The sequence below is a fragment of the Talpa occidentalis genome, unplaced genomic scaffold (genome assembly GCF_014898055.3).
Source record: "Talpa occidentalis isolate TD23 unplaced genomic scaffold, MPIMG_talOcc4v2.1 talOcc4.2, whole genome shotgun sequence".
NCBI lineage: Eukaryota > Metazoa > Chordata > Mammalia > Eulipotyphla > Talpidae > Talpa > Talpa occidentalis.
Window position 1 is genome coordinate 146,761,575 of NW_023602073.1, and position 25,278 is coordinate 146,786,852.

General features: G+C 44.6%; 1 protein-coding gene across 2 annotated transcripts in view; it reads left to right on the forward strand.

The window, feature by feature from the left end:
• The first annotated feature begins 8,533 nt into the window (after window positions 1-8,533).
• Window positions 8,534-25,278, forward strand: part of SYNE1 (spectrin repeat containing nuclear envelope protein 1) — a 432,020-nt gene continuing 415,275 nt past the window's right edge. For both annotated transcript variants that reach the window (XM_054697946.1, XM_054697947.1), the window contains exons 1-2: window positions 8,534-8,571; window positions 17,047-17,362. In XM_054697946.1, the coding sequence (XP_054553921.1) occupies window positions 17,278-17,362 (85 nt within the window). In that variant the 5' untranslated portion in view covers window positions 8,534-8,571; window positions 17,047-17,277. The remainder of the gene's footprint in view (window positions 8,572-17,046; window positions 17,363-25,278) is intronic.

Consider the following 25,278-nt stretch of genomic DNA (forward strand, 5'->3'; position numbering starts at 1 on the left):
GTAGGATTGGTGCATCATTCATTCAACAAATTTTTGTTGAATTTTTCTTCATGTGTCTGTTTCAATGGTTGGGAATAGAAGAGTTAACAGACAAAAAATATTACTCTTAGAGCTCCTTTGCATTCTAGGAATAGAAAGGAAAGAAACTAAATATGTAAAGAAAATATATGCAATGTTGGTGTTGAGAGCTGGAGAAAAAAAAATAAACTGAGAAGGATGGGAATTTCCGGGAGGAGTGAATGTTTTCAAGTTTGGGGGGGCACTATGTGAAAAAGAATACACTGAAACATATTTGATTAAAGACCTCCAAAAAGTTAGGGAGAAAGCCCCGTGAATAATTTTCAGAATTGAATTTCTTGGAAGAAGAAATGTTACATGAAAATGGTCTGAGTAGGAGCTTCCCTAATTCCAGAATGTAAAGAAATGTACTTGCAAGAGGGGGAGTTACAGAGAGCTAGTGGGGAAACGGGAGCAAATCGTGTAGGACCTTGGAGTTCCTAAATGGACTTCAGTCTTCACTCTAAACATGAGGGAGAGCTATTGGAAGGTTTTGAGCAAAGGTGTGGCAACATCTGATTTATGTGAAACAGACATAAATTAAGAATAACCTGGAGGCAAGAAATATTAGTCCAAGATAGTAGTTATGTTGCTATGAATAACAGATTTTAAATACATTTTTGGTGACCTACAAATGAGTTTAAGGAATATTACACAGAATTCTCATATACCTCTAAAACAAATATATCAACTGTTTGCCTTTTGCTCTGTTTCCTGTAGACATTGCCTTTCTATCTTGCCTAGCAGTATTATTATTATTATTTTTTAAAGATTTATTTATTTATCTACACAAGCACTGGGTACGGTCAGAAGCGCGGGAGGGTGAGAGGATTCACCAGAGCCAGAGCAGGGAGCAGAGCAGGCAGAAGGACCGAAGTACACTGCTGAGGGGAGCAGCGGGCGGCAGGAGAGGTCTGAGCGCCATGTGGGCCCTTGCAGGCAGCCGGGGATCGAACCGGCGCTGCAGAGGCTGCTGGCAGCTTCGCAACCCAGCGCTCAACCGCTGCACCACCAGGGAGGCCCTGTATTATTATTTTTTGTTCTGGAACTATTGGAGAGTGTGTCAGAGACACCATATCTTAATATTACTAAGTATTTCAGAATTCATTTCCTAAGGACTTTCTGTAGATATATTTTTAAGGCGGAACCAACATGATTTGCTGAGTGAATGAAGTTGAGAGATGAGAAATAGAATTGCCAAGTGTGATACCCAAGTTTCAGTGTGAGCAACTGAGAGAAGATTTATCACTGACTGAGATGAGGAAGACAGAAAGAGGAACAGGTTTGGAAGGAAAGATTACAAATTTAGTTTTTTTTTTTTTTTTAGAGGCATTTTTTTTTATTTGTTTATTTGTTTGTTTTTGTTTATACAAGCACTGGGTACAGTCAGAAGCGCGGGAGGGTGAGAGAATTCACCAGAGCCAGAGCGGGGAGCAGAGCAGGCAGAAGGACCGAAGTACACTGCTGAGGGGAGCAGCGGGTGGCAGGAGAGGTCTGCGCGCCATGTGGGACCCTCCTCCGGTGGCCGGGGAGCAGCCGGGGATCGAACCAGCGCCGCAGAGGTCGCCGGCAGCTTCGCAACCCAGCGCTCAACCACTGCGCCACCGGGGAGGCCCCTACAAATTTAGTTTTGCCTTTATTTTATTTTAAGGTTTCCAGTGGAAATCCTGAGTAGGCATTTGGCTACCGAAGTCTGGAAACCAGGAGAGAGATTTAAGGGCTAGAGTGTTGTTTTGGAATTTATAGTGTATACATGACATTAACACCAGGATGGAACGCTTTCTCCACTGAAGTCAGGAAGATGAGCCATGAGAAGGAAGAAGCAAATGACACCAAAAAGGTAGTAGCCAGAAGAAACGTAAATTGAGGAAATGTGCTGTGAGTTCACAAGGCAAATAAGGAAAACATTTTAAGGAGAAAATAGGAAATAAAAGATGCCAAGTGCTTCCAATTGGTCAGCATAGTAACATAGGTAAGACCCTTTAGTTTCGAGAAGATGGAATAATTGGTACCCTAAAAAAGGTGCAGTGCTGGTGGGGGACAGAGCTTGACTTCAGGGAGCTCAAGAAGAATTGGGAGGGAGAAACTGCCAACAGTGAGGACAGACAACTTTTTCAAGGAGTTTTGCTTGAAAATAGGGCAAGATATGAGTTAGTATTTGGATTCAGGTGGTCCTCCAGGGGTCTCTTTTTTTCCCCAAGTGTTAAAAGTTTATTGGTTCATTTATTTAATAAACCTGGATGGCACAACCTGTTTGTGCTCAGCAAGGTTCTTGAGGATTAAGAAAAGCTTCTTTAGAGGGAGCAGCTGAGCATAGACCCACTGGTGAACATGAAGCGGGAGAGAGATGGGTGTGGGTGGTACCATGGATGTGGCAGACAGTTTCCAAGGAGCTAGGGCTCCAGTTCTGCAGATGAGTGGACACTATTGAGTTCTTAAAGCACACAGATGGAGTAGCACCTGCATTTTAAAAACCGTGATCTTTTACTTTTGTAGATGATGAATTGGGCATAGGCAGGGCAGTGGACAATTAGGGAGGCAGGAGATCAGTTAGGGTCTGTTCATCAAAGACCATTTATTTATTTTTATTTTTTAAAAAAAAATTTTAAGATGTATTCATTTATTTATACAAGCACTGGGGTACAGTCAGAAGTGCGGGAGGGTGTGAGAATTCACCATAGCGGAGAGCAGAACAGGCAGACTGACGAAATACACTGCTGAGGGGAGCAGCGGGCGAGTCAGGAGAGGTCCTGCTGTACCATGTGGGCAGCTCGGGCAGGGATTGAACTCATGCTGCAGTGGCTGCGGGTAGCTAAAAGGTTGCATCTTAACCCCTTGCACCACCAGGGAGACATTCTTTTTTGATGGCTTAAAATGTTCAAGAGAAATGGAAAGGTTAGCTGTTGAAAACGTAGATATGGGGAAAGATGTTAGATGTTTAGGGAAACAGGAAAAAGTATAAAATTGTTTAGGAAAGTTTATTGATGAAAGAAATACCATTCAGGACCATGTGACGTAGCAATCTTGAATGCAAAGATCTGCTGGTGTGACTGTTTCTCTATCTCCAGCCACCTCAAAAGCGTGAATGCAGGCACCCAGGAAGCTGAGTTGAGTTTCACAAGATATGTGGTTTAGCCATGTGTGTGACAAAGAGAGAGGAAAGGTGGTGGAAAATAAAGGTAAGGATGTGAGTGTAATGACTAACATGCAGTAAGAAGATTGAATAGAAAGGGAGTGATGGACAATGGAAATACGATAGCATCATTAGGCACTAAGCTGCCATGGGGATAAAGAGGTTATGCACCACAAACACTGAAGGGTGCCCATCCAAGTGGGTGTCGTTCATATTTGAATTGTATCATTTGCCTATTTGGTATAAAATTTTTCTGGAAGAGGACCCTCAGATGTCTTGGTTTTATGTATACATCTAGAAGGTCGATTGTCAGCTCTGGAGGAAGGAATGGCAGTATCTTGATGGCTCCCTCTGTAATCCACAGGCATCACAGGCACTGACAGCCACCCTGTCTCTGCATAGAAGGTTCTATGCAGTTGAAGGATTATTGGGATTAGCACACTGGAGGGAGTGGATTAGACTCAAGAGGTGGTGGTCAGAGAGTGGGGTGTTCACGATTATCATTACCAAGTAATTGTCACCCATATGACCAGGCTGAGACTGGTCGTGGGAGTGCACAGGGATAGCCACAACTGGTCAGGGACATCCATGGTGCAAGGAAGAGCAGCTCCTGAAGGAACACTGGCGTCAAAGTGACTAGCGCATGACACTGGGAAATTATTGTCATCTTCAACTTCATCCATAATGTTAACTCTTAGGTTTTCTTGTTAAACATAGTTTTTAAAACTTTAAAAATTCTAAAACTTTGTCAGTATAAGAATTAAATACTCAACATTTTGAACTGGAATTTTGGGGTACTGTAATTCAAATAAATGCATTATCTTATTTCCCCAAATCTGTGTTTGTCCTGAATTCTGTTCTGTGGGCCCATAAACAAACTTCACTCACACCACATCCATTCTCTGTTTTCTCAGTATCTTGGAGGCTGGAAGTTTGGGAATGACACTTCCCAGGCTCCTTTTCCTGAGGGGGTTTGGATGAAATTTGTGCTCTGTTAGTGCTCTCAAGAGATTGGGAGACAAAGGGATACAGAAAGTTCTCCCTCCAGCGGCAATGGAAGGAATTCTAGAGTGGCTGGCAGCACCCCAAGTGCCATCATCATCACCATCATCATCACCATCACTACCAGCAGCAGCAGCAGCAGCATCATGGTAGGGACCTGTCTCTGCCTGGGTAGATGTGGTGCCTCGGCTGTTTGTTGCAGTGTCTGTCTTGGCCTCTGGGTGTCACCAGCAAGTTGCTAAGTTGTGGATTGCACCTGCAGGTGCGTCATCTGACAGCTAAAGGAAGCCAAGTTAATAGGACTTCTCCATCCTTATCAACAAATTCTGAGCACCAAAATCCCTGTGTTAAATTCTCAAGTTTTATTTTTCTTTCATGAATCCTGATAGACACAATATTCAATGTCAAGACAGGTCCAGATCTTCAAAGATGGGAATTGGTGAGTCAACCTGGTTGGGTTTGCTGGCAATGCTGATCTGATCCCAGTGTAAAACGGAATTTGAAGGAGACATGACATGTGTGTGAAGAGTTACTTCAATTAACACCTATAGCTGCTTGGACATAAAGACCTATTGAAGACAAGAATTTAAGAGGTCAGGTTGGCAATGGCTGTGGATTCTTTTTGTTCTCCCACCACCATACCTCACATCCCCTGCACCTTTCTTTCTCCCTCCCCTGTTTAACAACAGGCTTATTAATGTCCACAGTTTTATTTTATTTTTTCAAATTATCAGTTATGCAGATATCAATATTTGTTTTTGTCATTCTCACTTGCTTTACTTCATATAATTCCTTTGCACCCTCTCCATTTTGTTAAATGGCTGCATTTCATCATTTGTTATGGCTGAATAGCATTCCATAATGTGTACCTTCCACATCTTCTTCATCCAAAAAGGGCATTGGTGGGCACTTCGGCTTCTTCCATGCCCAAGCTATAGTAATGAGTGCTGCAATAAACACTGTAGAGCATACACATAAATTTATTTTTGCACTGATATTTTTTAAGATTTATTTATTTATGCATGCAAGAACTGGGGTACAGGCCAGAGGTGTGGGGGTGAGAGGATTCACCAAAGATAGAATGGGGAGCAGAACAGGTGGATCGGCTGAAATACACTGCTGAGGGGAGCAGTGGGGAGACAGGAGAGGTCTGCTGTGCCCTGTGGGTAGTTCCCTGGCCGGCTGGGGATTGAACTCATGCTGCAGAGGCTGCAGATTGCTCCATAGTGCAGTGCTTAACCCCTTGCACCACCAGGGAGGCCCCTGTATTGATGGTTTTATTGGTGGAGGAGGAGATCAGATGCTGCCCCAGCTGCCATCTCAGTCTCTGATGGCCTCATGATTACATTTTGCTGCTCTCAGAAACTGGTGCCTTAGCCCAAACAGCCTGCTGCAAAGTAAAATAAAGACAGATTATTTTCTCTTTATTTGACGACTTCAGAAACAAATAGAATAATAGTAGCAATAACTCTATCCTCCATTGTAATAGCATTAATTATAATGTATTTATTGACCAGAAGGCTGCACTAAAGCATGAAGTGCTTTTCAGATATGTGCTTAGTTAGTCTCCACCACAGCTTTATATAACTATAGCTTTATAAAATCTGAATTTGTGAGAAGTCGAATTGCTAACTAAAATCATACAGGTAGTTCATGACGTAGCTGGACTCCAACTGGGCCTTTCTCCCTTCAAAACCCAAAGCTCTAACCACTGTACTCTTCTGACTCCCTTTTGCAACATGCGGCATTACATCCCTCCACCCTCCCGCCCGTCACTCATAAAGAAAGTTATGGCTTTTCCAAAAACCCATTAGCTTCCTCCCTGGTCCACCTCTACCCTTTTTGGCCCCACTTCTAATGAGTTTTCTGCATTATAGTCAAAGGGACATTTTCAAAACACCAACCTAATCAGGTTGTACCACCTATGGAAAACACCTGAATGGTTCTGTGAAGATCCCTCTCTTTGGGCTGGGTTTTAAGGTGCACACAATTGGTCCTTTGAGTGGTTTGGGGCCTCACTGGGCCCACTGTTCCCTGAAACCTCTGTCCTTTCCCTCGCATCTTGGTCTTCCTCAAACACACCAGGCTGGCTCTCCTCAGGGCCTTTGCATGTGCTGTTCCCTCTGCCTGGAGCGCTCTTCCAGACCCCACCTCATTTCTCTTTCTCCTCCTAGAGCCACTCTTCCTGCTGGTCACAGTTCATGTGCCACTTCCTGAGCAAAGCCTTTCTCATCTCCAAGCTAAATTAATTCTCTGCATTGGAAGTTCTCTAACAACATCTGCCATTTTTGAAACTTGGGTTTTTGTAACTCTTTGTGTAATTTTGATGACTATCTGTCTCTGGGATGATCACACTGCAAGCTCTGAAGTCAGGAGCCAGGACAGGTTTTGCATAGACTGATAGCTGGTGCATGCAAGAGTGGTTGAATAAACAGAGCTATCACACCCTGCCCTGGGGCATATGGGAAAGACAAATCTTTTCCAAAAGTCTGCAATGTGCTTGGTCTTTCTGTGGAGGAGACAGTTGAGCTGATAGTGGAAGCACAGCTCATGAGCTGATGCCAGCCTGCCAGCTCTGGCCGCTGCCTCTCTGAGCCTGAAAAACAGCACTGATGTCTGGCAGAGGAATTTCAGTTGGCGGGTGCAATGTTTCAGACTCACAGTTGATGCGGCTCGCTTCTCGAAGAAGTCAACCTAAGGAAGCAATTGCTGAACACACAGAGCACTGAGTTCATAGAACAGCGTCTACCCCATCCTCAAAAGCCTTCATGGGGGCTGGTTGTATAACGGTAGAGACTCAGGGGTGATCTGAGATACCACCAGGTTCTTTCCCTGAGTGGCAGAGTTGGAAGTTTGGATCCCAGTCTCCTGGTCACTCAGGAAAAAGGTACTTTCTGGAACAACTAGTCTCTGGGGTGGTTGGGTTTAGAGTTGGGGGTTATCTCCAAAAGGAGCTCTGGCAGCCTCCCTGGTGGTGCAGGGGGTTAAGATGCAGCACAATGAAGCTATCCGCAGCCATTGAGGCAGGAGATGGATCCCTGGGCAGGGAGCTGACCCACAAGGCACAGCAGACCTCTCCTGCCTCACCTGCTGCTCCCCTCAGCAGTGTATTTCAGTCAGTCTGCCTGTTCTGCTCCCCACTCTGTCTCTGGTGACTCCTTTCAAACCCCCCCCCCAACCTCTGGCCTGTACCCCAGCTCTTGTATGCAAAAATAAATAAATCTTAAAAAAAAAAAAAGAGGCGCTCTGGGCCTCTGAGAGGAGTTCTGCCCTGGAGCAGGCCAGGACAGTCACTGAGATCTCAAACTTGACCTCCCCAGGTGTAAAACTCCTGCTGTTTACAAGTTCTGCAATTAGAGTCATTCTTTGGCTTCCAAAAATGTTAACACAAGAAGAGTAGCACATCAGATAAGTGTATTTGTCGTGCTTATTTCAGACATTGTCACTTTGATGGATCCAGAAAAAAAGAGCATTTTAAAAAGCAAAGCTAAATAATGGAGCCTGGGCAGGTTGCTGAGGAAAGGCAAGAGCAAAGAGAAGCTTCACCCACTCTGAGCCGGGCCTTCCATTCAGCAAACTGAGAGAGCAGAAAATGATTTTATTCACCTTGAAAGCTGGAGGGGGTGATGTTGTGGCTCAGATTCCTGCACCCTCCTAGCTTCCTTTATTTTAGCTGCCGTAATCCTGTTGGACTTGGACTTGTTGGTGAAGGGAGACTATGTTTGACTTCGCTTGGAAACCATAAAACCACAACAAAATTAATTCTCCTGAATGCTACTAGGCAACACCAGGATTCCTCCTCAAGAGAAGGATTGTGACAAAGGCACAAATGGCCCAGCAATGAGCAGCCAGTGTGCCGGGCGCATCTGAAGAGGCTGGAGGTGGTTCTCCTGGAGATCCCTTCACTGAACCATCAAGTTAAGTCAGATTAAGATGTCAGGTGCCTCCTCAAGAAACCCAAGCTTTGTAAACACAATAACAAAAACCTAGTAAGCCTGGCCCATCTCCCTAAAATTATTTGCTACTGACTGGGCAGTCAAAAGGTCAGCAGCCTTCGCGATCTTTCTCAAAGTTGATTCAAAAGCGCCAGCGGAATGTCCTCGCTGAACTGCATCACTTCCTTCCTGGGACCATCAGGGAACCTCCCCGGCCTTTCAAGATAGGTTCTGCTCAGAAAGGTCAGCCGGGCGCTGGAATCCCAGGCAAAAGTTCGCGGCTGGCGCTGCGCCTCTCCTCGCAGCGCGCTCGGCCATTTCCACGCCGGCTGGAGCCCTGGGAGGTGGCCCCGGCGCAGCGCTGCGCCCAGAGGGTGGGTCGCGGCGCGGCGGGGCTCGGCTGCTGCGGAGAGACGCCCGCCGGAGGCCGCGCATCCCCAGGAGGTAGGGGAAGCTCGCGATCGAGGCTGCAGGCCCCCATCCCGGCTCAGCCCTGCCCGCGAGCCGCGCATCCAGGAGCCCCGCGCAGGGCGCAGGGCGCAGGGCGCAGGGCGCAGGGGAGGGGTGTGGCGGCCAGGGGCGGGGGGAGAGCCGGCCCCTGGCGGTCCGCCGAGCCCTCCTTGTCGACCTTCCCCTCGGAGAGGAGCTTCAACTAGTGTCGGGAGCCCGGAGGCAGCCGGGGGAGGCCTCCAGCCCCAGGATGCCCCCGGGAGGAGGCCCCGATCGCGGAGGGAGGGCACAGCCGCCGAGCAGCGGGGCGCAGGAGTGGTGAGCGCGCGAGGACGAGCGAACCCGCGAGCTGGCGGGGGGAGCCCGGCGTGCACCCCGCAACCGGGGCGGCCCCGCTCCCCGCAGCCCTGCAGCCGCGCCCGGCGCCGGGGAGCCGCGCACCCCTGCGACCTGCCCGGCGCGCGCGCGGCCGCCTGGACCCCGCGCGAGCCGGGAGGGGCGAGGCAGAAGGTACCAGGAGAGCGAGCCGGCGCGAGGGCCGACACATCGCGGGCAAATCGGAAGCAAGTTTGCACTTGCAGGGCCGGGAGCTGCGCGCCGAGCGGGAGGCAGAAGGTGGCGAGGTGGCGAGGTGGGCGCGCGCGCGGCACTCCGGGGCGAGCCGCAGAGGCGGGGGCAGCGGTCCCCTGGCATCCTGAGCGCGCCCGGCCCTGCCAGCGCCCCCCGCCCGGGCTGTCGTCTCCGCCGGGGGCGCGTCCGGGCGCGGGAGCTGCGGAGCGAGAGGCGGACCCCAATCCCGCGCGCGGCGAGGCTCGCCGCTGTCAGATGGGCGCTGCCGGGCGTGGAGCACATCCTCGGAGCCGCCCTTCCTCCACCCCCGACTATTTCAGGCGGCGCTGGGGGAGGGGCGGGGAGCGCAGGCCGGGGTGATGCTGGCGCCGGGGCGCGCGGGGCTCGCCGGGGGCGGGAGAACTTTCGTCGCCCCTGGAAGGCGCGGCTCACCCCGCGGCTCTTGCGTGGCTGTGGGTGCCCCGGGAGATGGAGCTTCCCAGCTGGCAGGTGCAGGGCGAAGGGCTGGGAAATCGTGCAAAATGAAGCAGCCGCCAGCCGCCAAGGAAAGGCGGCCGCGGGGAGCCCGGCGGGGCGCGCGCCTGGCGGGGGCGGCTGCGAGGGCAGAGCCTCTTCTGGCACAGTCAGGTTCAGCCCGGGGGGCGCGGGGGGGGGAGCATCAGCTGGGAAGCTGCCGCAGCGTCCTGGAATGCTCATTTCTGGGCCTTTCTGCCTGGGATGGGAAACCTGTATGGCTCTGGCTTTTTTTTTTTTTTTTTTTTTTTTTTTTTTTTTTTTGGTGAACTTTAAGGCAGTTGAGACTGAATTCTTTTTCCTCTTCTTTAAGGCCTTATATTTGGCTTCACCTGAGAGCTGCTTCCTTAAGCAAAGTGTTTGTATACAGAAGTCAGACCTGTGCAAGAGCAAGTGTAGTCGTTTTCAATGCAGCAAAGGTCATTCATACCACCCACATCTGATTTAATCATGACTCATGTGGATTGTTCCTTGAGAAGCTTTCGGTGCCCCAAGAGGAAAAAGATTAATAGTATGGGAGAAAGTTCCTGGCCTCGCCAGAAGAGTGTAATAAAACACATATCTATTTTTTCTTGGTTTTTGCTCCCTTTTATTACTTTGTGACAAGTATAGAACATAAGGCACCAGATCAATGCTAACTTCATCTGTTTCGTGCTGCAGATAAAGGCACATCCTCAGAATGACTCAGATAACAATATTACTAACCTTTGAAATGACTTTTCCAGGGATTTCCGTCTCACCTCATGTTTACCTTTCTTAAATAATGGTTTTTCACCAACTGGTTTATTTCCATCCTCATCATCCCCCTACAAGAATTCCTCCTTGACTCTGTCCCACAAAGAAGTAGGGCTTGGAAAAAGGTAGTTTATCCTTTTTAATTGTTCAAGAATTGCTTGTGTGAAACGTGTCAGTGCCGCTGTGAGGCCTGCTCTCGGGTAATTATGCAGCACACACCGCTTCTTGGAAATGAAAGGAGGTGTGACTGAATCAGGGTGTAAGAATCCATGCCTGGGCCAGGTTGGTAGCACTTTCTCGGTGGTTCCAGCCCTGGAGACCCGAGCCACACCTTGTGGCCTGCATGTGATCAAGCCCCCAGGACCCAGAGGTCCCTGGTAAGGGGATCTGTATTTCTCTCCCTCTTACTCAGGTGCTACCTTGTGGCCTAATCCTGACAGAACTAAGGTTTGGTAAGGAGTGTGATGTATCCTCCAGCAACGTATGGGAGGTTGGGAGCAGTTATTTCTGCGCATGATTTATATCCAAGCTTACGAAAAATAGCTGAATCATGACATTTAATATTTTTCATGCTGGTCATGAAAAATTGTTTGTCTTTGGATTATTTGTCTTTGGATTACTTGTTTATAGTTTTGTTCTTCCAGGGAAAAGACCAATTTTAATTTGTCACCCTGTTTAATTCTAAATAGTGAACATTACCAGCGCTATTCACTGATAATTGTTCATACTCATACATTAATAATGCATTTATATTTATACACCATATTATATTTAGTAACTTAAGGGTGTCCCTCTTCTACCCTACTGTTTAGCCAGCTTAGTGTTTATTTAGCACCATTACTAAAGGGTGGTTAGGGGAAAACAACAATTAAATTTAAAATTAGACACTTACATGACTCACTCCAGTAAAGGACTTCGAATGTATTCATTTGCTTTCAATTTTTTGTTTCATCGTGGATTTTAATAGGACCGATATTTTTGTACATTTTTACACATCTAATTAAGTAATATTCTATACTTCGAATTCACTTGCTGTGAATTAGTTTATGATTTATGTCTTCGGTTTATCTTTTTCTCAGTTAGAAATGAGCCATTTCATCTGGTTGTTGCAGAACCTGGAATTTTCTACTGTGGTTTCCTAATAACTAAACATTTCATTACATTGCTTTAAGATGTATTTTTGTGGGTGGCTCGTGTTTCTTCTAGTGCTTTTCATAATGTGTTCCTTTGTAGGAGCACAAGTAAGAAACTGCTTTAGTAGCCAATTGTCCATCCTGCTTAGAGACAGGAACGTCAGTTGTGATGGTTGCCCAGTGCACTTTTCAGAGGTGTTGGTATTAATGAGAGTATGTTCTTCAGACAGGAGAACCCCAAATAGCAGACATTTGAAATCCCCTCTGCGTCCTGCACCATAAATGCAGAAGATACTTATTGATTGGGTGTCTGGTGACTGCCTGGATTTCTGCTTTGTAATACTCACCCTACTTTGTTGTAATATTGTTTGTATTGTCACCCCTCTGTACCTAAGTGCTCAGGTGTGCCATTTATCTTGTTTATTGCTATTCAGTTAGTACCACAGTGCTTTGTGAATAGTTTCTCAATATATTTTTGTTGTATGGAATAATAAATGCCAGAACTCCCTCTATGCTAGGTGTGGTGGATGCACTCAGCGGCCCTGAGATCTTACTTCCTTGGCCTGGAAGGATTTGCAGATGGTCCAGGGACTACCAATCAGTGGACAGCCCATCGATGTTTACCTAATTCTCCCGCTCCAGTCCAGCAATGGACGCCTCATCCTACAGCTAGTTTAAAATTCTCCATTACCCTGAGAATAGTGATCTTGATGGAACTTCATCTGATGTTCTGTTTCTGTTCTGGGGGCCACGTCCCCCAATCAGAACACTATGATCAGTCCATTCAAGGAGTAAATTTCAAGGTCTCATGACTTGATGGTGCTCATCCTTTTCATTGTCCCTTTCTGCCCTTGGTTTTGGAACTGGAGAAAATGCTTTAGAGCCTCTCTCCCTTTGAGACGCGCCTCTCATATTGCCACAGAGACACTGAGGCCAGGGAAACAAAATTGAAAGCCAGTCTTTGCTGAAGCTCTACTAGATACCCTCTGCTAGGAACATTAATTATTTAGCTTTGAAAAGTTTGCACCTAATTTAGCACAAAATTACTGTATTTGACAGACGAAGAAACACTCAGAAAAGTGCATTTTTCTTAAGTTCAAATGGACCCTAGAGTAAGAGATAGAAGGACATTCAGCTGCAGCTCCTTCTTGGTACACAGTCCATGGATCTCCTGGTTCCACTCCCTGTGATGAACCACTGCTGGGGACCTCTGTGCACAGAACAAACATATCACTCCCACAGATGCAACCAAGCTAAGCCCAGAACTCATGTCTTCAAATCTTCGGTCTCCTTTTATTATCTTTAATTCATTTGAAATTTCTTATCACATCATGTCCATTTAAAGTATCAGTGAAAAGTTAGAGTATTATTTCACAAAAAGAGGAAACGTGTATACATGATGATGAAAGCAACATATTTTATCTATGTCTCAAAAAGGAAGGATATTGCACCCTGTTCTTTTGCAGTGGGGGGAGAGGAACTTTCTAGGGGTTCTTTTGCAGAGGTAAAGTATTATGAACTTAATTCAATAAAACAAAATTTTGCACTGAGGCTTAGTAGGAGCTCAGGGATAGTGAATAGGATGCTAAGGCAGGAAGAGTTGATTTCTGTGCCCCCAGGTATTCACTCTTGTTAGAGATAAGGCTAACAAGGGTGGTGAATCTAAGATCATACTTAGAATAATCTGGACTGTTAGTGCTGGAGGGAAGTTAGGGACATACTCCTGAAAGTTTGCTGGTATGGATGGTGGCTTCAAGCAGGCTGGGTCCTGTGCTAGGTATTCAGCCATCCTTTGGATTTGCTCCCCAGAGAGCTTCCTGCAGAGCGTTGATATGAAGGGACGATGGAGAACTGTTCCTCAGGGATTGGGGGGTGCGCATGCAGAGCACTGGAATGTCACCCCTACATAGCCCCTGCACTGCTGAGCTCAGTGATGGCAGTGTGGCCCAAAACACCTCCTCTGAGGCCTGAGTGTTATCCAGATCCCAGGCCACTGCACCTGCCACTTCCTGTCTCCTTGAACAATTACCAAGCCCTGCACATTTTACCTCCTAAAGCATTTTTGGTTTTTACCCACCACTCACTGTCCTATCCAAGACTTTCATCATCTCCCCCCCTGGACTCCTGAGATCCCATCCTGAGTGGTCTTGCTGGGTCTTCTGGGAATTATTGTATAACTTCTTTAAGATATATTATTAAAGCTGTAATTGGAATAATCTGAATTATCCCTGGTCACTGCCCTTAAAATCCTCAGGGATTCCTTGCTACCACCTGAAGAACCTCACCGTCTGGTTTCATCATCACATCCCCAGCATGGCGCTCAGGAAGTCAGACTGCATACATAAGCTGCAGTTAGACACAGACAAATTTTGAGTTTAATATGAGAGATTTTTAGAATTAATGTATTGTGTAATATGAGTGTGAACTAGAAGAGAGTAAAAGTATGGTGATTTTGTAATGACTTACAGAAATCTTTTTCTAATTTTTTTTAAGATTTATTTTTATACAAAAGATGGGGTACAGGCCAGAGGCATGGGAGGGTGAGAGGATTCACCAGAGACAGAGTGGGGAGCAGAACAGGCAGATTGACCAAAATACACTGCTGAGGGGAGCAGCGGGAGCGACGAGAGGTCAGCCCGTGCCATGTGGGAATCTCCTTGGCCACCGAGGAATCGAACCCATGCTGCAGAGGCTGCAGACAGTTTCACAGTGCTGCACTCAACCCGCTGCACCACCTGGGAGGCCACTTACAAAAATCTTTTAATTCCATAATTCTCATTTGATGGTTGGGTCCATGGCTTAATCATTGGTGAACTCCAGTCTTGAGCAATGTGGGGCAGCTGATAGAAATGAATTTCTTTCCACAATCTTACTTAGTAGATAGATGGTAGGTAGGTAACATGTAGAAAACAGAGGGTAAAATAGATAGATGATTGTTGGTGGATAGATCATAGATAATAGATGATTGATAGGTAACAGATTATGGTGGATATATATAGACTAGATGATAGATGATTGATAGATGACAAATAGGTAGATATAGAGTCTGGAAAGTTATATCCTTGCATTTAGAGAGCCTAACGTTCTAACAGCTGAAAGGAATCATTTGCAGCTCTCTCAGGCACACCTCACTGTCAATTAGTCCTAAAATTCAGGTAGCTTTTGCATGTGGGTAGGTGAAATATGTTTTCCCAAGGAAATGAAGGGGCTAACAGGCACCTAAATCCGGTGGATGTCGTAGATGACAGGCCAGCCATCCACAGTCCTTTCTCCTCTGAGAATTCCTCGGCGAGCCCCCCACCGAGACCTGCCTCTCTAGCTTAGATGCTGCTGAGTATTGGGTCCTCCTTCTAGTAAATAGCCTCTTAAATAGCCAGGAGAAGTCAGCCTCTACCTCCTTACCTGTGAATGCTAGTCACATCACTGCTGCCCCTTCACTTGATGGATGACTGTACACATTTCCTTGCTCTGGTAGAGACCACTTAGATGCTTTCCTCCAGAGCAGCAGCAGTGTGCAATCTCTTGCACCCTTTTTGAGATGGTAGCCTCCGAAAGATATTAGCATTGCATCATGCATTCTCACCAGCTACTAATATATGCTGTTATTAATGCCATTTTCAAGTTGTTGTAATTTGTACACTATTACTAAACCAATCCTTCATACATAGTTTGTATGAACACACCTTCAGGTGATGCTGTCATTTTTGATAGTACTGACAGACCCACATACATGTTTTTAGAGTTTTACCATCTCCCCATGTCCTCTACACCCCCAACCCCATTCTGTTCTTTACCCACCATACCCAGAGATGAATGTGAATTGTACCAGCTGACATATCTCTCACATAAGACCCCTTAGTTTGGGCTTGTGAAGTTCTGTAGCGGCGGGAAGGCCACAGGGCAGGGTTATCGATGACCTGAACAGACGGGATAGAGGAGGAGAAAGAGTCCTCGGTGGCTTTTGCAGACTTTTATTGGGATTTACCAGGTACACAGCAGGCAGGGGTGTCAGGGGGCTGGGAGGCTGGCAGGCCCCCCAGCAAGTCTTCACTCTTTCTGGGCTCTCTGGCCTTCTCTCGTGGCCTCTACTTCTCTGCTGGTTCTGTTCCGCTCTTTCAATCTGCTGCTCTGCTCTGCTCTTCCGCTGGCATCCCTGTGATGCCGCCCTTAAAAGCCCAGTCTCAGCCCAGGTGCACCCACTTACGCATGCGCACACCCTACTCCAGGTGCCCGCCATCAGGCATGCATTCAGGACTGCAGATCCATCATCTATCCTGATGGCGGGAGGGCAGAAAGGCCTGATGCTTTTACTTACCCTACAGTTTCTTTCTCTGGGTATATTTCTCACCCTCCTCTTCTTTCTGTTTTAATTATTCTTTTCATGGCAAGGCCTCTTTGGCTAACACTAAGATTAGGAAATCTTTGTTCAAAGCATATGTCTCAATGTCAAGATTTCATCAACTGCTCCCCTACCTCTTTTTCTCTCTCCCAGTCTAGAATAATGAGTTAAACTTGACCAAGCTGACAGTTCAGGAAGGGTTAGAAGGAAAAGTTTCTCTCAGTTTAACTCACCTGTATTACCTCAACCTTACAGTTGACTTTAGAGTCTTTCTGCAAAGAGAGGGAGGAACTAAATCAAACTAAGTTTATCTTTTAAAGTAAGACTTTTGGAGGGCCTTCCCAGTGGCGCAGCGGTTGAGCGCTGGGTTGCAGGGCTGCCCGCAGCCTCTGCAGCGCCCGCTCGATCCCCTGCTGCTCCCCGGCCACTGGAGGAGGGTCCCGCATGGTGCACAGACCTCTCCTGCCGCGCCCGCTGCTCCCCTCAGCAGTGTACTTCATCTGTCTGCCTGCTCTGCTCCCTGCTCTGGCTCTGGTGAATTCTCTCACCCTCCCGCGCTTCTGACTGTACCCAGTGCTTATATAACTAAATAAATAAATCTTTAGAAAAAAAAAAAAAAAAAAAAACAAGAAGAAACATTTAAAAAAAAATAAAGTTAGACTATTGGAAACTCAACATTTTAGAATACATAGTAGTATATTTACACATTTAGTTTGTCAAATTGTTATTTGAAGCAAAGATTTAATCTCATTCTGAAAAGCAACAGAACAAAATAGGTGTGCAAAGCAGGCCATATATTGTAGTTACAAGAACCTGTGGACAAGGAGTGGAACTCGGTATTCTAAGCACAGACACTTTCATTTTCACATATCAGAGGGACAGTACATAACTTTAAAAGAAAACATGGAATAAAAGTGAGCATTTCCTTTTTTAGCTACCAATTTTACTGTATATGTCTCAATCATCTATTTACTTTATTAAATATCATAAAAATTCTGAATGTTTACCTAGTATTTTATAGTTTGTAAGTATTGAGAAAGTAGTTATTTCATTGGGTCACGAGTCATTTGTTCACATCGAAGATAATTCTCCTTGTAGCTCTCCTACAAGGTCTTCTTTTAGCCTACGGTGACCCACGTAGAATTTTTTAGTATCATCCTTTTTCTGTCTGTTTTTCAGGTTCCTAAGATTGTGTAAGAGGAAAATCTTAAGCAAAAGAAGAGGTGCTTTCGATCTTCGGGAGGGAGTGTCATTTCCTTGCTAAGTGCTACACGGCTGGGCTCGCCTGGGGTTTGCTTCTGAGTTGACAGACGCACCCCCCCCCACCCCTAGAAGCCCAACATGGTTCCTGGAGCTGCATAGAGCTGCCAGCCTGGGAGGAGTCTGGCTTTCCTGCTGCAGGGGGGGATCATGGCATCCTCCAGGGCGGCTTCCCGGTCGCCTCGGGCCACGCGGTCACCTCGGGACATCGCCAACGTGATGCAGAGGCTGCAAGGTAAGAGCACAAGCATCAGGCTTGGTTTTGTTTTTGAAGTTCACTTTTTAAGTATAAATACCCACTGAACTCTTTTCAATGTGCTTGCATTTTTATTCAGTTTTGTGAACTACAGCAAGGAATAGCTAACTAGTCCCTGCTATTTTAAGATGCTGTATTCTTTCTGGAGAAAAAGGCGAAGCTCTTTTCGGGCTTTGTGTCTGCATGTGTGACCCGAATGGTGATTCGGTGTCCCCTTGGAAATTCAGCGTTATCCCGCAGTGTCTTTGGATTACCGATGCCAAACCGATGCACTGTGACAATGCCCAGGGAGCTTATCGTGACAGTGGCACACAAAGAGCTAGAGGCTGTTGTCAGGTAAACCAGAGGTTTGCTTCCCCCAACTGGGAGGCCCTTGGTGGTCTCAAAAGCCTCTAAGGACAGCATGGTGTAGAGGTTCCGAGGGGTGAAATGACGTGGCAAGATTAATGGTTGGTGGCAGCATCTGGATGAGACCACATCCTCACCACTGCTCTTTCTCAATCAGCAAACTGTCTTTTAAAAGAGTCAGCAGTGAAATGTTATGGCAGTTCATAGATGAATTCTTCATTGTGAATTTTCTTTAAATATGTTTATTCCTTGAACTGTAAAAATCATCATCATCTATAGTTATAGGAATGAAAATATTGCTTTTTGTCACCATCCCATTGCTCCCAGGCTTTAAATAGTGACTTTTAGGATATAAATTTAGCAGAACATAAAAATATCCAAGTTAACAGTGTTTTGCTCAAGTCTTTGTCAAGAGAGCTTAAAAGTAATGTTATGAGTTGACTGTTAGGTTTTCTAGAGTCTCCAGCAAATGATCATTGTGGTTTGGCACCAGTCATATTAATCTGTCACAGCCTCATTTCCTTCCTTGCTGTGTGTTTGATGTGTATGTCAGTGATTTCCACCGAAGGGCTCTCGACTTTCAAATACAGACCCAACTCTTAAATCTAGATATTCATGCCCAGAACTTACTCACAGCTGTAGATAATCAGGACATCAGTGGAACCGGGAGTTTCTCCATATCTGACAGACACCACCCATGTGTCTGAAGCTCCTGCAGGTTCATCTGCCTCAGTGCACTTGATACTTTATTGTGTTTCCTGTTGGAAGATCCACTTGTCAGGCCAGCAGAGCATGGCTAGATAATAGAACAGATCCTCGTGAAGAGGTGAGTGTACTCATCTCTCATCCACTGGAAGCTGTCTGGTTGGGTCTGCCCAGTGCTGTGGGTCTCCAGTATACATTCAGATTTTTAAAATTTTTTTCTTTTTTTTTGTGTAGAAGAACTGGGGTACAGGCCAGAGGTGTGGGGTGTGAGAGGATTTACGAGACAGAGTGGGGAGCAGAGCAGGTGGATCTACTGAAATACACTGCTAAGGGGAGCAGCGGGGAGACAGGAGAGGTCTGCTGCGCCATGTGTTCTTCAGCTGGGAATTGAACTCATGCCGTAGTGGTGGTGATAGTGCTGAGACTTACCCATAGGCCACCAGGGAGGCCCCAACAGGGCCAGACACGGCAGGAAGGGGCAGAACGGCTGCTGAAATTGGCCCTCCATCCCTCTGTGTGTGTGTCTCTTTGCACTTTTTAATTTTTTTGCCTGGGCACCCATTACTGGGCTATTTTGTGCCTTAGTGACCTCGCCTTTGAAATGATGGAAAGGAATCTTAAAGTTCCTTGAAAAGCGTGTGGGAAATAATTAAGTACAAAAGCAAATTTTCGTGTGAAGCTCTACTCCTGACCATGATATCATAGTTATCAATGGTAACTCAATAACATTTTATTTTTAAAAAAGCAGATTTTCATTTCAGTCATTAAGTGTGAACATTCTCTGAGTGAGGCCCATGTTGACAATAACGGAAAGTTGTAAAAAGTAAATTTGAAAAAAGAAAACCTAATCAATTGAGAATCAGAATATGGTGCTACTGACACTCTACTCTTTATTCGTATTTTGGTTTGAGTTAAAGTTCTTTTACTAAGTAATGGTAGGGGGTGAGAGGAGAAGAAACAGTGCCGATGTGTCAGTGTTTTATTATTTTGTGTTGTAGTTTTGTTGTAGTGGATATGTATGTGGTTTTGTAGTAGCGGATACATATGTGGTTCCCCTCATGGAGGGGTATGTTGATGCCTGACAGAAAGCACTGAAGCCCCCACCTCATCCCAACAAGTTCTGTGATGTGGTTGCCTTATTTAATACCTCTGCACTGAGGGACCCAGCTTCAAAGTGTGGACTGTTCTCAGCCTGCTTTGCCTGCCAAGGATTGTTGTGAAGCCCTCTGGGCCCCTGTGAGAGGACAGATGAAATACTAAATACTGTCAAGAGGTGAGCTGTTTCATTTGTGAGAACATGGGAGAAAATGGGATGAGAAGGCACAGGCTTGATACTCTGTTGCAGATTTTTCTAGTCATGCAGATTTGAGGAGAAGTAGTAATGCTTTTATAGAGTCTGTGCTGTATAAACTGTAATTTTATGACCTAATGAAGTGACTATATTTACTGTATTAAGTTTTTGTCCTTTCTAGTAAAAGTTATAACATGTCATATAGGTAGCTGACAAATTTAGAAGTCTTAAAATTCAGAAAATTCCTGAGCACTAGATACTTGCTAATTTTTAGCACCAAATGCACCATCTATATAGGTTATCTGTGGATATAAAAGATAAGGTCTGCAGAGACACAAAATGCAGCGTCTCACCGATATCAGCGGGGTGGAGGAGACGTGGAGATGTGTCTGTTAACATATTGATCTGCGATTGCTCCGCTGATCCAGCGGGCGAGCTGCCTGTGTCCTCCTGTTGGCCACTCTCACTGTGGACACCACTGTTGCTTTGAGTCTAAGTCAGAGTCAGCCTCTCCTGGCCCCCATGTGCCTCCCACAGAGAAGCTCTGTCTCTATCAAGGGCATGTAGTAATCCCTCTTCTTCTAGAATCTCCAAAGCAGGGACCAATAAATGGAGGGCTGGCATTATTGCCCAGATAATTAGGAGAATTGCAGCAATTTATTTGAAGACAAATTTCTATTGACTTAAATAGAATCAGAGTTGCTTTTTGTAAAGTTCTAAAACCATAAGCACGTTCTTCTACAATTCTCTTTTCTTTGCCTGAGTAGCTAATCAAAGCACTGGATGCTTTTTCCCCCTTTGGGTTTTAATGGCATCTCAGAGCCCTGATTACTAATCAAAAGCATGTATCTTTGAATAATGGCTACTTGGCTTTCCTCTCTTGCTTATTTAGTTCACCACCATAATTGTTGACTGATTTTCTGCTTTTAATTTTTATTTCTAGTGCTAGGAAATGAAACCACACACACACAGATTGCTACATAATTTAGCTGCTACTGTAGCAGTTCGATATTTCACCTTTGCCAATATTTATGCTGGTTTGAACATAATGTTTTTACTGGGCTCCTGAATTATGGATGAACAGACAGACTGCAATGCAGAAGTTCATTTGCTCTTAAGAAGAATGAATGTTTCAGTAACTTTTATCAATTTAAAAATAACCTTAAAGGCAAATATAGGACAATAGTATATAATTCAGGGATACTAAAATATTAAAGGTACACCATTAAAATATGCTTTGTCTGCTCTTAAAGACCAGCTAAGGAGATCTATTGAACAGGTGGCTGATGGAGTCACTTGAGTTTATAATCATATCAGAAAAAATAAATGACTGAGCTCTTCAATTTATATATTTCTTTAAGATACTGACAAGATTAAGGCTCTTTGTAAATTTCATCTTGTGGCAGCACAACATTTGCCTAAAAAAGATTTGTTGACTGATTTTTTTATCAGGTACATTTTTTTTTACTTGAAGATCATTGACTTAACTTGGAGGATGCTTGAATTAACATTTCAGTCTTGGCCACCCTAGGACACCTCGACAGTAACATAATCTTACAGAGCCAGTGAGTGGTAAATGACAGAGAAAATTCCAAAGAGCATGCTTAGGTGTCACATAGAGGTCATTGTAATAGAAAAAAATTGCTGTATGGACTGCAAGTTCAAACTTCGATTTTTAAAACTTGTGAACAACCTCAAAGAGAAGCAAATGAGAAAATGAATAATTTAAGAATATTTATTCTTGATGATTAGAGACTGAAATTACTTAACTGTTCATTAAAAAAATAATCATGGCCCCCCCTAAAATTTTTTTAAATTTTTTTTTTTTTAAAGATTTATTTATTTATTTGTACAAGCACTGGATACAGTCAGAAGTGCGGGGGTGTGAGAGAATTCACCAGAGCCAAAGGGGAGAGCAGAGCAGGCAGACTGACGAAGTACAATGCTGAGGGAAGCAGCGGGCGGCAGGAGAGGTCTGTGTGCCATGTGGGATCCTTGCCTGTGGCCGGGGATCGAACCGGCGTGCAGAGGCTGTGGGCAGCTTCACAACCCAGTGCTCAACTGCTGCGCCACTGGGGAGGCACCCTCTAAAATTTTTTATGAGCAATTTTAAACTTTTGGTTGCACATAATATTGCCTATAAATTCATTGCACTGTAAAAGATAACAAAAAAAATGCTAACAAAAATCTTGGCTAAAAAAGTAAACAATAAGATAATGAATATATAATTTTCATTTAATATCAAGTAAGCATCAAAAATGGAAGAGTTTACCATCTTGTAGAGACGGTAGATTTTATATAGTGTCTTGAGAGATTGCTTTATAGTTCATTACTAAAACTTAATGGACTTTCTTATAAATCCACAAAAAAATGTTGAAAGTTCATTTATTATATTTAGGCTGAAATTCTCCTTTTAGTTTACTCTCTTCCTACAAATGAATATTTATGATCGTGTGTTGTCGGAAAAGTCATGATGCATTTTTGCTTGAAAAGCAGAAAAAAAAATGTCATGACTTTTCTGACAACCCAATAGTATCTCAAATTTAAAAATAACACAACACTCAGCACAAAATAGTGATTATTATTTATATTTTTTTTTATTTTTGTGTAGAAGAACTGGGGTATAGGCCAGAAGTGTAGAGGGTGAGAGGATTCACCAAAGACAGAGTGGGGAGCAGAACAGGCAGATATACTGAAATACACTGCTGAGAGGAGCAACAGGCGTGACAGGAGAGGTCTGTTGCACCATGTGGGTCAGCTCCCTGAAGGGGAATTGAACCCAGGCCACAGCAGTGATAGCGCTGAGACTTAACCCCTACACCACCAGGGAAACCTGTGATTATTTCTTTATATGTTGACATCAGAAATAAATGAATAAATCAAGCTCCCTAAATTAACAAATTGAGAATAAAATTTGTCAAGAAGTATATAAAAGGGAAGGGAAGCAGTTGAATTACTTCCTATTAATTTGCTCTCTTTAAAAAAAAATTCTCTGAATTTTATTTTTAATCAAAATTGGGTTTTGACCATAAAATCACTTTATGGATATACATCCAACCTGATCGGTGTCTACGTTGGCCTGGCCTCTTAGATGTAAATGTTTTTGTAACTATAATGGTTTAAATACACTTTCCCTCCTAAAGGTATACTACGTGGTCGTATCACTTTTACCATCTTTTTTTTTTTATTTTTTACATGATTGTTCATTTTTAAACAATATTTGCTTCCCCCCACCCCCTCAGGTGTAGTCCCCATAAGAGTTTCCTTCCTCAAGGCACCCGTGCACCATCACCTCAGGCCCCTGTGCTCCGTCCTCCCTCCTTATGATTCCTCTCCCACCTCCTCCCCTGCAGGATGTCTCTGGGTTATAATTGTCTGCAGGAATATAGGGGAACCAAATAAGACATCAGTGTAAAAAAAAAAAATAACAGTACAAAACACAACAAAGCAAAAACAGACAATTATAAATCTTATCACTTTTAAATGTAAGAAGGCATTTGCATTTGTATAATGCCTGTCACCCCACCTTTCTGTTTGCAGAGCTACTTTTCCATCATGCATTGTGGAGAAAGAACCTAAGGCCTTTAGATCTGCAGGGCCCTGCAAAAATATTGGCTCTGACAAAGGAAAAAAAAACTGCTGAATCAAAATTTAAAAAGGGTTGCAGGGCCTCCCTGGTGGTGCAAGGGGTTAAGACACATCCTATGAAGTTGTCCACAGCCATTGCAGCATGAGTTCGACCCCCAGCCAGGGAGCTACCCACATGGCACAGCAGACCTCTCCTGACTTGCCCGCTGCTCCCCTCAGCAGTGTATATCTGTTGATCTGCCTGTTCTGTTCCCTGCTCTGTCTTTGGTGAGTCCTCTCACCCCCCACACCTCTGGCCTGTACCCCAGTTCTTGTATGATACATAAATAAATCTTTAAAAAAATAAAAAGGGTTGCAAATGAAATGATGTTAAATAGTCAAACACATCAACTCAACTCAAAAATTATGTGTGTATAAATATATTTAATGTGGGGCAAACCTGGCATCCTGTGTGGTAGCCTGGCATCCTGTGTGGTAGGCCTCTAGACCTGGGAGTGTGTTGCATGCCCACACATTGTCTTCAAATTTATTCATTTTAACATGCCTTTTTAATTTTGTTAAAATTGAATTCCCATGATGCAATTCTTCCTTGACTTTTGACCTCTCTATTATAGTTCCAACTGCTCCCTTGGCTCCCCCATCCCAACTCCATCTCAACTGCCTGCTGTTTATCTCCTCTATTTCCTTGCTGTTCTCACCCCTATTATCTGCCAAGTGACATTGAAGTCAGTGTCCTGGCTACTCAGTTCCTTCAAACTGAACTTATTTTCAAAACCCAACTTACAGCATCCTCAGTGAAGGCTTTATTGTGTAATCAGTAATTCTCTCTTCTCCATGTGAATTCCTTTGGCACTCTGCATCATTATTGGGGCGATTATCCAGGATTGCTTTGTGTTGTTTTGCATGCATGTGTTTAAGGCATCCACGTGGAATATTTACGCGAAGGCAGAAATTGGGTCAAATTCATAGCAGTGCCATATACATTGCCTGGCCTGATGCATTTCATACTGTCGATTCTTCATAAGTATTTGTCCACTGAATATAATAGAAATATTTATGATATTGATTTTCAATGATAGAAAGTTAAGGAGACCCAGAGGGAGGTTATTTTGATAAGTCAGAAGAGAGATATGCGTGATTTGGACTGGACATAAAATAGTGAATGGGGAAAGTGAAGTGATGGAGAATTCAGGTCTATTTTGAAAGGAAGCCAAATTAACTTGAAGATGGATTGCATGTGGCGTTTGAAAGAGAGGAATGACAGCTAGCCTCCTCAATTTTTATTTCAAAATGAGGCGAGACAAAAGACAGCTGCGAACAGGGTTAGGATGAAAACCCAGAGCTTTTTTGGAGACCTGTTACATTTTAGATCTCTGGTGGACATCCAGGAGGGTGGCTGAGTCTATGTGACTGCAGTTATGAAGGGGGAGAGGACACAGCTGGAGAAAACATTTGGAAATCAAAGCACACAGACAGTATTGAAAACTGAGAGAGAGGTTGACACCACCCAGGAAACAGAGAGATGAAGGAGAGGAGGTTTGAGAATTAGAGCAACCAACACTGCAGGTCGGGTAATGAGAACAGTCCAGCAGATGAGGCTGAGAAGCGCAAGCAGGGAGAAAGGAGATCTGTAAGCCAGGGTTCTAGAATTTAAGCAGGGAATGGTCAATTGTGTTAATGCTGTTAATACTTTTTATATCTTCTTGTTTCTAAATGTCTGTAGTATATAAAAGGATTGTGTGTGTGTGTGTGTGTGTGTGTGTTTCTCAGACCTGAGTAGGTACATGTCCTTCTGCACAGGGTTTATAAAACTCTGTCTTTAAGAATGAAAGGATGGCCCTGTATCAGGTATAAAGAGGCCCAAGTTTCTTGGGACTGGATAAGTGTAATGTAGGAAATTATTATATATAATTCTGAACTTCATGGAGAACACAATCAAAAACACTTCCGAAGGACAAAATGT